The sequence below is a fragment of the Scyliorhinus torazame genome, chromosome 23 (assembly GCF_047496885.1).
Source record: "Scyliorhinus torazame isolate Kashiwa2021f chromosome 23, sScyTor2.1, whole genome shotgun sequence".
NCBI classification, from domain to species: Eukaryota; Metazoa; Chordata; class Chondrichthyes; order Carcharhiniformes; family Scyliorhinidae; genus Scyliorhinus; species Scyliorhinus torazame.
Genome location: NC_092729.1, coordinates 86,492,180 through 86,507,408, shown reverse-complemented (window position 1 = coordinate 86,507,408; position 15,229 = coordinate 86,492,180). Strand labels below are relative to the sequence as shown.

At 45.6% G+C, this 15,229-nt stretch overlaps 1 protein-coding gene across 1 annotated transcript in view; it reads right to left on the bottom strand.

Annotated features, from left to right (window-relative positions):
* Positions 1-15,229, bottom strand: part of LOC140399682 (glutamate receptor ionotropic, NMDA 2D-like) — a gene marked incomplete at its 5' end in the record, with an annotated part of 270,641 nt that overhangs the window by 37,912 nt on the left and 217,500 nt on the right. The window contains one exon of the mRNA XM_072489226.1: positions 14,718-14,843. Coding sequence (XP_072345327.1) covers positions 14,718-14,843 — 126 coding nt within the window. The remainder of the gene's footprint in view (positions 1-14,717; positions 14,844-15,229) is intronic.

Genomic DNA, 15,229 nt, shown 5'->3' with positions numbered 1-15,229 from the left:
ATGGGAGGTAGAGAGATGGAGATAGTGAGATGGAGATAGAGAGATTGGAGATAGAGAGATGGAGATAGAGAGATGGGAGATAGAGAGATGGGAGATAGAGAGATGGGAGATAGAGAGATGGAGATAGAGAGATGGGAGATAGAGAGATGGGAGATAGAGAGATAGAGATAGAGAGATGGGAGATAGAGAGATTGGAGATAGAGAGATGGGAGATAGAGAGATAGAGATAGAGAGATGGAGAAAGAGAGATGGGAGATAGAGAGATGGAGATAGAGAGATGGGAGATAGAGAGATGGGAGATAGAGAGATAGAGATAGAGAGATGGGAGATAGAGAGATGGGAGATAGAGAGATAGAGATAGAGAGATGGAGATTGAGAGATGGGAGATAGAGAGATGGGAGATAGAGAGATGGAGATAGAGAGATGGGAGGTGGAGAGATGGGAGATAGAGAGATGGAGATAGAGAGACGGGATTTAGAGAGATGGGAGATAGAGAGATAGAGATAGAGAGATGGAGATTGAGAGATGGGAGATAGAGAGATGGGAGATAGAGAGATGGAGAAAGAGAGATGGGAGATAGAGAGATGGGAGATAGAGAGATAGAGATAGAGAGATGGGAGATAGAGAGATGGGAGATAGAGAGATAGAGATAGAGAGATGGAGATTGAGAGATGGGAGATAGAGAGATGGGAGATAGAGAGATGGGAGATAGAGAGATGGAGATAGAGAGATGGAGATGGAGAGATGGGAGATAGAGAGATGGGAGATAGAGAGATGGAGATAGAGAGATGGGAGGTGGAGAGATGGAGATAGAGAGATGGGAGATAGAGAGATGGAGATAGAGAGATTGGAGATAGAGAGATGGGAGATAGAGAAATCGGAGATAGAGAAATGGGAGACAGAGAGATGGGAGATAGAGAGATGGAGATAGAGAGATGGAGATAGAGAGAAGGCAGATAGAGAGATGGAGATAGAGAGAAGGGAGATAGAGAGATGGAGATAGAGAGCTGGGAGATAGAGAGATGGGAGATAGAGAGATGGGAGATAGTTAGATGGAGATAGAGAGGTGGAGATAGAGAGATAGAGAGATGGAGATAGAGAGACGGGGGGTGGAGAAATGGAGATAGAGAGATGGGAGATAGAGAGATGGAGATAGAGAGATGGAGATAGAGAAATGGGAGATAGCGAGATGGAGATAGAGAGATGGGAGATAGAGAGATGGGAGATAGAGAGATAGAGATAGAGAGATGGTAGATAGAGAGATGGGAGGTAGAGAGATGGAGATAGTGAGATGGGAGATAGAGAGATGGAGATAGAGAGATGGGAGATAGAGAGATGGGAGATAGAGAGATGGGAGATAGAGAGATGGAGATAGAGAGATGGGAGATAGAGAGATGGGAGATAGAGAGATGGGAGATAGAGAGATGGGAGATAGAGAGATGGAGATATATGGGAGATAGAGAGATGGGAGATAGAGAGATGGAGATAGAGAGATGGGAGATAGAGAGATGGGAGATAGAGAGATGGGAGATAGAGAGATGGGAGATAGAGAGATGGGAGGTGGAGAGATGGAGATAGAGAGATGGGAGATAGAGAGATGGAGATAGAGAGATGGGAGATAGAGAGATGGGAGATAGAGAGATGGGAGATAGAGAGATGGGAGATAGAGAGATAGGGATAGAGAGATGGGAGATAGAGAGATGGAGATATATGGGAGATAGAGAGATGGGAGATAGAGAGATGGAGATAGAGAGATGGGAGATAGAGAGATGGGAGATAGAGAGATGGGAGATAGAGAGATGGGAGATAGAGAGATGGGAGATAGAGAGATGGGAGATAGAGAGATGGGAGATAGAGAGATGGAGATAGAGAGATGGGAGATGGAGAGATGGGAGATAGAGAGATGGGAGATAGAGAGATGGAGATAGAGAGATGGGAGATAGAGAGATGGGAGATAGAGAGATGGGAGATAGAGAGATGGAGATAGAGAGATGGTAGATAGAGAGATGGGAGATAGAGAGATGGGAGATAGAGAGATGGAGATAGAGAGATGGAGATAGAGAGATGGTAGATAGAGAGATGGGAGATAGTGAGATGGGAGATAGAGAGATGGGAGATAGAGAGATGGAGATAGAGAGATGGGAGATAGAGAGATGGGAGATAGAGAGATAGAGATAGAGAGATGGAGATTGAGAGATGGGAGATAGAGAGATGGGAGATAGAGAGATGGAGATAGAGAGATGGGAGGTGGAGAGATGGAGATAGAGAGATGGGAGATAGAGAGATGGAGATAGAGAGATTGGAGATAGAGAGATGGGAGATAGAGAAATCGGAGATAGAGAAATGGGAGACAGAGAGATGGGAGATAGAGAGATGGAGATAGAGAGATGGAGATAGAGAGAAGGCAGATAGAGAGATGGAGATAGAGAGAAGGGAGATAGAGAGATGGAGATAGAGAGCTGGGAGATAGAGAGATGGGAGATAGAGAGATGGGAGATAGAGAGATAGAGATAGAGAGATGGGAGATAGAGAGATGGGAGATAGAGAGATAGAGATAGAGAGATGGAGATTGAGAGATGGGAGATAGAGAGATGGGAGATAGAGAGATGGAGATAGAGAGATGGGAGGTGGAGAGATGGGAGATAGAGAGATGGAGATAGAGAGACGGGATTTAGAGAGATGGGAGATAGAGAGATAGAGATAGAGAGATGGAGATTGAGAGATGGGAGATAGAGAGATGGGAGATAGAGAGATGGAGAAAGAGAGATGGGAGATAGAGAGATGGGAGATAGAGAGATAGAGATAGAGAGATGGGAGATAGAGAGATGGGAGATAGAGAGATAGAGATAGAGAGATGGAGATTGAGAGATGGGAGATAGAGAGATGGGAGATAGAGAGATGGGAGATAGAGAGATGGAGATAGAGAGATGGAGATGGAGAGATGGGAGATAGAGAGATGGGAGATAGAGAGATGGAGATAGAGAGATGGGAGGTGGAGAGATGGAGATAGAGAGATGGGAGATAGAGAGATGGAGATAGAGAGATTGGAGATAGAGAGATGGGAGATAGAGAAATCGGAGATAGAGAAATGGGAGACAGAGAGATGGGAGATAGAGAGATGGAGATAGAGAGATGGAGATAGAGAGAAGGCAGATAGAGAGATGGAGATAGAGAGAAGGGAGATAGAGAGATGGAGATAGAGAGCTGGGAGATAGAGAGATGGGAGATAGAGAGATGGGAGATAGTTAGATGGAGATAGAGAGGTGGAGATAGAGAGATAGAGAGATGGAGATAGAGAGACGGGGGGTGGAGAAATGGAGATAGAGAGATGGGAGATAGAGAGATGGAGATAGAGAGATGGAGATAGAGAAATGGGAGATAGCGAGATGGAGATAGAGAGATGGGAGATAGAGAGATGGGAGATAGAGAGATAGAGATAGAGAGATGGTAGATAGAGAGATGGGAGGTAGAGAGATGGAGATAGTGAGATGGGAGATAGAGAGATGGAGATAGAGAGATGGGAGATAGAGAGATGGGAGATAGAGAGATGGGAGATAGAGAGATGGAGATAGAGAGATGGGAGATAGAGAGATGGGAGATAGAGAGATGGGAGATAGAGAGATGGGAGATAGAGAGATGGAGATATATGGGAGATAGAGAGATGGGAGATAGAGAGATGGAGATAGAGAGATGGGAGATAGAGAGATGGGAGATAGAGAGATGGGAGATAGAGAGATGGGAGGTGGAGAGATGGAGATAGAGAGATGGGAGATAGAGAGATGGAGATAGAGAGATGGGAGATAGAGAGATGGGAGATAGAGAGATGGGAGATAGAGAGATGGGAGATAGAGAGATAGGGATAGAGAGATGGGAGATAGAGAGATGGAGATATATGGGAGATAGAGAGATGGGAGATAGAGAGATGGAGATAGAGAGATGGGAGATAGAGAGATGGGAGATAGAGAGATGGGAGATAGAGAGATGGGAGATAGAGAGATGGGAGATAGAGAGATGGGAGATAGAGAGATGGGAGATAGAGAGATGGAGATAGAGAGATGGGAGATAGAGAGATGGGAGATAGAGAGATGGGAGATAGAGAGATGGAGATAGAGAGATGGGAGATAGAGAGATGGGAGATAGAGAGATGGGAGATAGAGAGATGGAGATAGAGAGATGGTAGATAGAGAGATGGGAGATAGAGAGATGGGGGATAGAGAGATGGAGATAGAGAGATGGAGATAGAGAGATGGTAGATAGAGAGATGGGAGATAGTGAGATGGGAGATAGAGAGATGGGAGATAGAGAGATGGAGATAGAGAGATGGGAGATAGAGAGATGGGAGATAGAGAGATATAGATAGAGAGATGGAGATTGAGAGATGGGAGATAGAGAGATGGGAGATAGAGAGATGGAGATAGAGAGATGGGAGGTGGAGAGATGGAGATAGAGAGATGGGAGATAGAGAGATGGAGATAGAGAGATTGGAGATAGAGAGATGGGAGATAGAGAAATCGGAGATAGAGAAATGGGAGACAGAGAGATGGGAGATAGAGAGATGGAGATAGAGAGATGGAGATAGAGAGAAGGCAGATAGAGAGATGGAGATAGAGAGAAGGGAGATAGAGAGATGGAGATAGAGAGCTGGGAGATAGAGAGATGGGAGATAGAGAGATGGGAGATAGAGAGATAGAGATAGAGAGATGGGAGATAGAGAGATGGGAGATAGAGAGATAGAGATAGAGAGATGGAGATTGAGAGATGGGAGATAGAGAGATGGGAGATAGAGAGATGGAGATAGAGAGATGGGAGGTGGAGAGATGGGAGATAGAGAGATGGAGATAGAGAGACGGGATTTAGAGAGATGGGAGATAGAGAGATAGAGATAGAGAGATGGAGATTGAGAGATGGGAGATAGAGAGATGGGAGATAGAGAGATGGAGAAAGAGAGATGGGAGATAGAGAGATGGGAGATAGAGAGATAGAGATAGAGAGATGGGAGATAGAGAGATGGGAGATAGAGAGATAGAGATAGAGAGATGGAGATTGAGAGATGGGAGATAGAGAGATGGGAGATAGAGAGATGGGAGATAGAGAGATGGAGATAGAGAGATGGAGATGGAGAGATGGGAGATAGAGAGATGGGAGATAGAGAGATGGAGATAGAGAGATGGGAGGTGGAGAGATGGAGATAGAGAGATGGGAGATAGAGAGATGGAGATAGAGAGATTGGAGATAGAGAGATGGGAGATAGAGAAATCGGAGATAGAGAAATGGGAGACAGAGAGATGGGAGATAGAGAGATGGAGATAGAGAGATGGAGATAGAGAGAAGGCAGATAGAGAGATGGAGATAGAGAGAAGGGAGATAGAGAGATGGAGATAGAGAGCTGGGAGATAGAGAGATGGGAGATAGAGAGATGGGAGATAGTTAGATGGAGATAGAGAGGTGGAGATAGAGAGATAGAGAGATGGAGATAGAGAGACGGGGGGTGGAGAAATGGAGATAGAGAGATGGGAGATAGAGAGATGGAGATAGAGAGATGGAGATAGAGAAATGGGAGATAGCGAGATGGAGATAGAGAGATGGGAGATAGAGAGATGGGAGATAGAGAGATAGAGATAGAGAGATGGTAGATAGAGAGATGGGAGGTAGAGAGATGGAGATAGTGAGATGGGAGATAGAGAGATGGAGATAGAGAGATGGGAGATAGAGAGATGGGAGATAGAGAGATGGGAGATAGAGAGATGGAGATAGAGAGATGGGAGATAGAGAGATGGGAGATAGAGAGATGGGAGATAGAGAGATGGGAGATAGAGAGATGGAGATATATGGGAGATAGAGAGATGGGAGATAGAGAGATGGAGATAGAGAGATGGGAGATAGAGAGATGGGAGATAGAGAGATGGGAGATAGAGAGATGGGAGATAGAGAGATGGGAGGTGGAGAGATGGAGATAGAGAGATGGGAGATAGAGAGATGGAGATAGAGAGATGGGAGATAGAGAGATGGGAGATAGAGAGATGGGAGATAGAGAGATGGGAGATAGAGAGATAGGGATAGAGAGATGGGAGATAGAGAGATGGAGATATATGGGAGATAGAGAGATGGGAGATAGAGAGATGGAGATAGAGAGATGGGAGATAGAGAGATGGGAGATAGAGAGATGGGAGATAGAGAGATGGGAGATAGAGAGATGGGAGATAGAGAGATGGGAGATAGAGAGATGGGAGATAGAGAGATGGAGATAGAGAGATGGGAGATAGAGAGATGGGAGATAGAGAGATGGGAGATAGAGAGATGGAGATAGAGAGATGGGAGATAGAGAGATGGGAGATAGAGAGATGGGAGATAGAGAGATGGAGATAGAGAGATGGTAGATAGAGAGATGGGAGATAGAGAGATGGGAGATAGAGAGATGGAGATAGAGAGATGGAGATAGAGAGATGGTAGATAGAGAGATGGGAGATAGTGAGATGGGAGATAGAGAGATGGGAGATAGAGAGATGGAGATAGAGAGATGGGAGATAGAGAGATGGGAGATAGAGAGATAGAGATAGAGAGATGGAGATTGAGAGATGGGAGATAGAGAGATGGGAGATAGAGAGATGGAGATAGAGAGATGGGAGGTGGAGAGATGGAGATAGAGAGATGGGAGATAGAGAGATGGAGATAGAGAGATTGGAGATAGAGAGATGGGAGATAGAGAAATCGGAGATAGAGAAATGGGAGACAGAGAGATGGGAGATAGAGAGATGGAGATAGAGAGATGGAGATAGAGAGAAGGCAGATAGAGAGATGGAGATAGAGAGAAGGGAGATAGAGAGATGGAGATAGAGAGCTGGGAGATAGAGAGATGGGAGATAGAGAGATGGGAGATAGAGAGATGGAGAGAGAGAGATGGGAGATAGAGAGATGGAGATAGAGAGAAGGGAGATAGAGAGATGGAGATAGATAGATGGGAGGTAGAGAGATGGAGATAGATAGATGGGAGGTAGAGAGATGAAGATAGAGAGATGGGAGATAGAGAGATGGAGATAGAGAGAGTGGAGATAGAGAGATGGAGATAGTGAGATGGGAGATAGAGAGATGGAGATAGAGAGATGGAGATAGAGAAATGGGAGACAGAGAGATGGAGAGAGAGAGATGGGAGATAGAGAGATGGAGATAGAGAGATGGGTGATAGAGAGATGGAGATAGAGAGATGGAGATAGAGAGATGGGTGATAGAGAGATGGAGATAGAGAGATGGGAGATAGAGAGATGGAGATAGAGAGATGGGTGATAGAGAGATGGAGATAGAGAGATGGGAGATAGAGAGATGGAGATAGAGAGATAGAGATAGAGAGATGGGAGACAGAGAGATGGAGATAGAGAGATGGGAGATAGAGAGATGGAGATAGAGAGATGGGTGATAGAGAGATGGAGATAGAGAGATGGGAGATAGAGAGATGGAGATAGAGAGATAGAGATAGAGAGATGGGAGACAGAGAGATGGAGAGAGAGAGATGGGAGATAGAGAGATGGAGATAGAGAGATGGGAGATAGAGAGATAGGGATAGAAGATGGAGATAGAGAGAGTGGAGATAGAGAGATGGAGATAGAGAGATGGGAGATAGAGAGATGGGAGATAGAGAGATGGAGATAGATAGATGGGAGGTAGAGAGATGGAGATAGAGAGATGGGAGATAGAGAGATGGAGATAGAGAGAGTGGAGATAGAGAGATGGAGATAGTGAGATGGGAGATAGAGAGATGGAGATAGAGAGATGGAGATAGAGAAATGGGAGACAGAGAGATGGAGATAGAGAGATGGGAGATAGAGAGATGGGAGGTAGAGAGATGGAGATAGTGAGATGGGAGATAGAGAGATGGAGATAGAGAGATGGGTGATAGAGAGATGGAGATAGAGAGATGGGAGATAGAGAGATGGAGATAGAGAGATAGAGATAGAGAGATGGAGATTGAGAGATAGAGAGATGGAGATGGGAGGTGGAGAGATGGAGATAGAGAGATGGAGATTGAGAGATAGAGAGATGGAGATGGGAGATAGAGAGATGGAGATAGAGAGATGGAGATTGAGAAATGGGAGATAGCGATATGGAGATAGAGAGATGGGAGATAGAGAGATGGGAGATAGAGAGATGGGAGATAGAGAGATGGAGTTAGAGAGATGGGAGATAGAGAGATGGGAGATAGAGAGATAGAGATAGAGATAGAGAGATAGAGAGATGGGAGATAGAGAGATGGGAGATAGAGAGATAGAGATAGAGAGATGGAGATTGAGAGATGGGAGATAGAGAGATGGGAGATAGAGGGATGGGAGATAGAGAGATGGGAGATAGAGAGATGGAGATAGAGAGATGGGAGGTGGAGAGATGGAGATAGAGAGATGGGAGATAGAGAGATGGAGATAGAGAGATAGGAGATAGAGAAATCGGAGATAGAGAAATGGGAGACAGAGAGATGGGAGATAGAGAGATGGAGATAGAGAGATGGAGATAGAGAGAAGGCAGATAGAGAGATGGAGATAGAGAGAAGGGAGATAGAGAGATGGAGATAGAGAGCTGGGAGATAGAGAGATGGGAGGTAGAGAGATGGGAGATAGTGAGATGGGAGATAGAGAGATGTGAGATAGAGAGATGGAGATAGAGAGATGGGAGATAGAGAGATGGGAGATAGAGAGATGGAGATAGAGAGATGGGAGGTGGAGAAATGGAGATAGAGAGATGGGAGATAGAGAGATGGAGATAGAGAGATGGAGATAGAGAAATGGGAGATAGCGAGATGGAGATAGAGAGATGGGAGATAGAGAGATGGAGATAGAGAGATGGGAGATAGAGAGATGGGAGATAGAGAGATGGAGATAGTGAGATGGAGATAGAGAGATGGGAGGTAGAGAGATGGGAGGTAGAGAGATGGAGATAGTGAGATGGGAGATAGAGAGATGGAGATAGAGAGATGGGAGATAGAGAGATGGGAGATAGAGAGATAGAGATAAAGAGATAGAGATAGAGAGATGGAGATTGAGAGATGGGAGATAGAGAGATGGGAGATAGAGAGATGGAGATAGAGAGATTGGAGATAGAGAGATGGGAGATAGAGAAATCGGAGATAGAGAAATGGGAGATAGAGAGATGGAGATAGAGAGATGGGAGATAGAGAGATGGGAGATAGTGAGATGGAGATAGAGAGATGGGAGATAGAGAGATGGGAGATAGAGAGATGGAGATAGAGAGATGGTGATAGAGAGATAGAGATAGAGAGATGGAGATAGAGAGATGGAGCTAGAGAGATGGGAGATAGAGAGATGGAGATTGAGAGATGGGAGATAGAGAGATGGGAGATAGAGAGATGGGAGATAGAGAGATGGGAGATAGAGAGATGGGAGATAGAGAGATGGGAGATAGAGAGATGGGAGATAGAGAGATGGAGATAGAGAGATGGGAGATAGAGAGATGGAGATAGAGAGATGGGAGATAGAGATAGAGAGATGGGGATAGAGAGATGGAGATAGAGAGATGGGAGATAGAGAGCTGGGGGATAAAGAGATGGGAGCTAGAGAGATAGAGATAGAGAGATGGTAGATAGTGAGATGGGAGATAGAGAGATAGAGATAGAGAGATGTAGATAGAGAGATGGAGATAGAGAGATGGAAGATAGACAGATAGAGATTGACAGATGGAGATAGAGAGATGGGAGATAGAGGGATGGAGATAGACAGATGGAGATAGACAGATGGAGATAGACAGGTGGAAGATAGAGAGATGGAGATAGAGAGATGGAGATAGAGAGATGAAGATAGAGAGATGGGAGACAGAGAGATGGAGATAGAGAGATGGGAGAGAGGGAGATGGGAGATAGAGAGATGGGTGATAGAGAGATTGGAAATAGAGAGATGGGAGATGGAGAGATAGAGATAGAGAGATAGAGATAGAGAGATGGAGATTGAGAGATGGGAGATAGAGAGATGGGAGATAGAGAGATGGGAGGTGGAGAGATGGAGATAGAGAGATGGGAGATAGAGAGAAGGAGATAGAGAGCTTGGAGATAGAGAGATGGGAGATAGAGAAATCGGAGATAGAGAGATGGAGATAGAGAGATGGGAGATAGAGAGATGGAGATAGAGAGATGGGAGATAGAGAGATGGGAGGTAGAGAGATGGGAGATAGAGAGATGGGAGATAGAGAGATGGGCGATAGAGAGATGGAGATAGAGAGATGGGAGATAGTGAGATAGAGAGAGAGCGATGGGAGATAGAGAGATGGGAGATAGAGAGATGGGAGATAGTGAGATAGAGAGAGAGAGATGGGAGATAGAGAGATGGGAGGTAGAGAGATGGGAGATAGAGAGATGGAGATAGAGAGATGGGAGATAGTGAGATGGGAGATAGAGAGATGGAGATAGAGAGATAGGAGATAGAGAGATGGAGATAGAGAGATGGGAGATAGAGAGATGGGAGATAGTGAGATGGGAGATAGAGAGATGGGAGATAGAGAGATGGAGATATATGGGAGATAGAGAGATGGGAGATAGAGAGATGGAGATAGAGAGATGGGAGATAGAGAGATGGGAGATAGAGAGATGGGAGATAGAGAGATGGGAGATAGAGAGATGGGAGGTGGAGAGATGGAGATAGAGAGATGGGAGATAGAGAGATGGAGATAGAGAGATGGGAGATAGAGAGATGGGAGATAGAGAGATGGGAGATAGAGAGATGGGAGATAGAGAGATAGGGATAGAGAGATGGGAGATAGAGAGATGGAGATATATGGGAGATAGAGAGATGGGAGATAGAGAGATGGAGATAGAGAGATGGGAGATAGAGAGATGGGAGATAGAGAGATGGGAGATAGAGAGATGGGAGATAGAGAGATGGGAGATAGAGAGATGGGAGATAGAGAGATGGGAGATAGAGAGATGGGAGATAGAGAGATAGGGATAGAGAGATGGGAGATAGAGAGATGGAGATAGAGAGATGGGAGATAGAGAGATAGGGATAGAGAGATGGGAGATAGAGAGATGGAGATATATGGGAGATAGAGAGATGGGAGATAGAGAGATGGAGATAGAGAGATGGGAGATAGAGAGATGGGAGATAGAGAGATGGGAGATAGAGAGATGGGAGATAGAGAGATGGGAGATAGAGAGATAGGGATAGAGAGATGGGAGATAGAGAGATAGGGATAGAGAGATGGGAGATAGAGAGATGGAGATAGAGAGATGGGAGATAGAGAGATAGGGATAGAGAGATGGGAGATAGAGAGATGGAGATAGAGAGATGGGAGATAGAGAGATAGGGATAGAGAGATGGGAGATAGAGAGATGGGAGATAGAGAGATGGAGATAGAGAGATTGGAGATAGAGAGATGGGAGATAGAGAAATGGGAGATAGAGAGATGGAGATAGAGAGATGGTAGATAGAGAGATGGGAGATAGAGAGATGGGAGATAGAGAGATGGAGATAGAGAGATGGAGATAGAGAGATGGTAGATAGAGAGATGGGAGATAGTGAGATGGTAGATAGAGAGATGGGAGATAGAGAGATGGAGATAGAGAGATGGGAGATAGAGAGATGGGAGATAGAGAGATAGAGATAGAGAGATGGAGATTGAGAGATGGGAGATAGAGAGATGGGAGATAGAGAGATGGAGATAGAGAGATGGGAGGTGGAGAGATGGAGATAGAGAGATGGGAGATAGAGAGATGGAGATCGAGAGATTGGAGATAGAGAGATGGGAGATAGAGAAATCGGAGATAGAGAAATGGGAGACAGAGAGATGGGAGATAGAGAGATGGAGATAGAGAGATGGAGATAGAGAGAAGGCAGATAGAGAGATGGAGATAGAGAGAAGGGAGATAGAGAGATGGAGATAGAGAGCTGGGAGATAGAGAGATGGGAGATAGAGAGATGGGAGATAGAGAGATGGAGAGAGAGAGATGGGAGATAGAGAGATGGAGATAGAGAGAAGGGAGATAGAGAGATGGAGATAGATAGATGGGAGGTAGAGAGATGGAGATAGATAGATGGGAGGTAGAGAGATGAAGATAGAGAGATGGGAGATAGAGAGATGGAGATAGAGAGAGTGGAGATAGAGAGATGGAGATAGTGAGATGGGAGATAGAGAGATGGAGATAGAGAGATGGAGATAGAGAAATGGGAGACAGAGAGATGGAGAGAGAGAGATGGGAGATAGAGAGATGGAGATAGAGAGATGGGTGATAGAGAGATGGAGATAGAGAGATGGAGATAGAGAGATGGGTGATAGAGAGATGGAGATAGAGAGATGGGAGATAGAGAGATGGAGATAGAGAGATGGGTGATAGAGAGATGGAGATAGAGAGATGGGAGATAGAGAGATGGAGATAGAGAGATAGAGATAGAGAGATGGGAGACAGAGAGATGGAGAGAGAGAGATGGGAGATAGAGAGATGGAGATAGAGAGATGGGAGATAGAGAGATAGGGATAGAAGATGGAGATAGAGAGAGTGGAGATAGAGAGATGGAGATAGAGAGATGGGAGATAGAGAGATGGGAGATAGAGAGATGGAGATAGATAGATGGGAGGTAGAGAGATGGAGATAGAGAGATGGGAGATAGAGAGATGGAGATAGAGAGAGTGGAGATAGAGAGATGGAGATAGTGAGATGGGAGATAGAGAGATGGAGATAGAGAGATGGAGATAGAGAAATGGGAGACAGAGAGATGGAGATAGAGAGATGGGAGATAGAGAGATGGGAGGTAGAGAGATGGAGATAGTGAGATGGGAGATAGAGAGATGGAGATAGAGAGATGGGTGATAGAGAGATGGAGATAGAGAGATGGGAGATAGAGAGATGGAGATAGAGAGATAGAGATAGAGAGATGGAGATTGAGAGATAGAGAGATGGAGATGGGAGGTGGAGAGATGGAGATAGAGAGATGGAGATTGAGAGATAGAGAGATGGAGATGGGAGATAGAGAGATGGAGATAGAGAGATGGAGATTGAGAAATGGGAGATAGCGAGATGGAGATAGAGAGATGGGAGATAGAGAGATGGGAGATAGAGAGATGGGAGATAGAGAGATGGAGTTAGAGAGATGGGAGATAGAGAGATGGAGATAGAGAGATGGGAGATAGAGAGATGGGAGATAGAGAGATAGAGATAGAGAGATAGAGATAGAGAGATGGGAGATAGAGAGATGGGAGATAGAGAGATAGAGATAGAGAGATGGAGATTGAGAGATGGGAGATAGAGAGATGGGAGATAGAGGGATGGGAGATAGAGAGATGGGAGATAGAGAGATGGAGATAGAGAGATGGGAGGTGGAGAGATGGAGATAGAGAGATGGGAGATAGAGAGATGGAGATAGAGAGATGGGAGATAGAGAAATCGGAGATAGAGAAATGGGAGACAGAGAGATGGGAGATAGAGAGATGGAGATAGAGAGATGGAGATAGAGAGCTGGGAGATAGAGAGATGGGAGGTAGAGAGATGGGAGATAGAGAGATGGAGATAGAGAGATGGGAGGTGGAGAAATGGAGATAGAGAGATGGGAGATAGAGAGATGGAGATAGAGAGATGGAGATAGAGAAATGGGAGATAGCGAGATGGAGATAGAGAGATGGGAGATAGAGAGATGGAGATAGAGAGATGGGAGATAGAGAGATGGGAGATAGAGAGATGGAGATAGTGAGATGGAGATAGAGAGATGGGAGGTAGAGAGATGGGAGGTAGAGAGATGGAGATAGTGAGATGGGAGATAGAGAGATGGAGATAGAGAGATGGGAGATAGAGAGATGGGAGATAGAGAGATAGAGATAAAGAGATAGAGATAGAGAGATGGAGATTGAGAGATGGGAGATAGAGAGATGGGAGATAGAGAGATGGAGATAGAGAGATTGGAGATAGAGAGATGGGAGATAGAGAAATCGGAGATAGAGAAATGGGAGATAGAGAGATGGAGATAGAGAGATGGGAGATAGAGAGATGGGAGATAGTGAGATGGAGATAGAGAGATGGGAGATAGAGAGATGGGAGATAGAGAGATGGAGATAGAGAGATGGTGATAGAGAGATAGAGATAGAGAGATGGAGATAGAGAGATGGAGCTAGAGAGATGGGAGATAGAGAGATGGAGATAGAGAGATGGGAGCTAGAGAGATGGAGATAGAGAGATGGAGATAGAGAGATGGGAGATAGAGAGATGGGAGATAGAGAAATAGAGATAGAGAGATAGAGATAGAGAGATGGAGATAGAGAGATGGGAGCTAGAGAGATGGAGATAGAGAGATAGAGATAGAGAGATGGAGATAGAGAGATGGGAGATAGAGAAATAGAGATAGAGAGATGGGAGATAGAGAGATGGGAGGTAGAGAGATGGGAGATAGAGAGTTGGGAGATAGAGAGATGGGAGATAGAGAGATGGAGATAGAGAGATGGGAGATAGAGAGTTGGGAGATAGAGAGATGGGAGATAGAGAGATGGAGATAGAGAGATGGGAGATAGAGAGATGGGGATAGAGAGATGGGAGACAGACAGATGGAAGATAGAGAGATGGAGATAGAGAGATGGGAGATAGAAAGATGGAGATAGAAAGATGGGAGATAGAGAGATGGAGCTAGAGAGATGGCAGATGGAGACATGGGAGATAGGGAGATGGATGGTGATTATGAATAGACAAATGGAGATAGGGATGTGGATGGAGAGATGGAGATAGGGAGGTGGGATATGTGACTTACTCTTTCCGTTGGAGAGTGTCCTGTTGTAGCCGATCGGGCTGAAGAACTCGAATATGAAGACGGTGATTCCTACCACAGTCAAACACATCACAAACATCATCAACCAGACAGCTGGGCTGTACGGTTCTGTCGGAGAGATCAGCGAGCTATCAACACACACAGCAAGATCCCAGTGGCCCGTCCCTCAGTGCCCACTCCCTCCCTCAGTCTCCAAACGCCGGGACGCCCTCCCTCAGTCTCCAAACTCCGCGACTCCCTCCCTCAGTCTCCCAACTCCGGGACTCCCTCCCTCAGTCTCCAAACTCCGCGAATCCCTCCCTCAGTCTCCAAACTCCGGGACTCCCTCCCTCAGTCCCCAAACTCCGGGACTCCCTCCCTCAGTCTCCAAACTCCGCGACTCCCTCCCTCAGTCTCCAAACTCCGCGACTCCCTCCCTCAGTCCCCAAACTCCAACACTCCCTCCCTCACTCTCCCCCCTCTCTCCCTCCGTCTCCCACTCCCTCTCCTCCTCT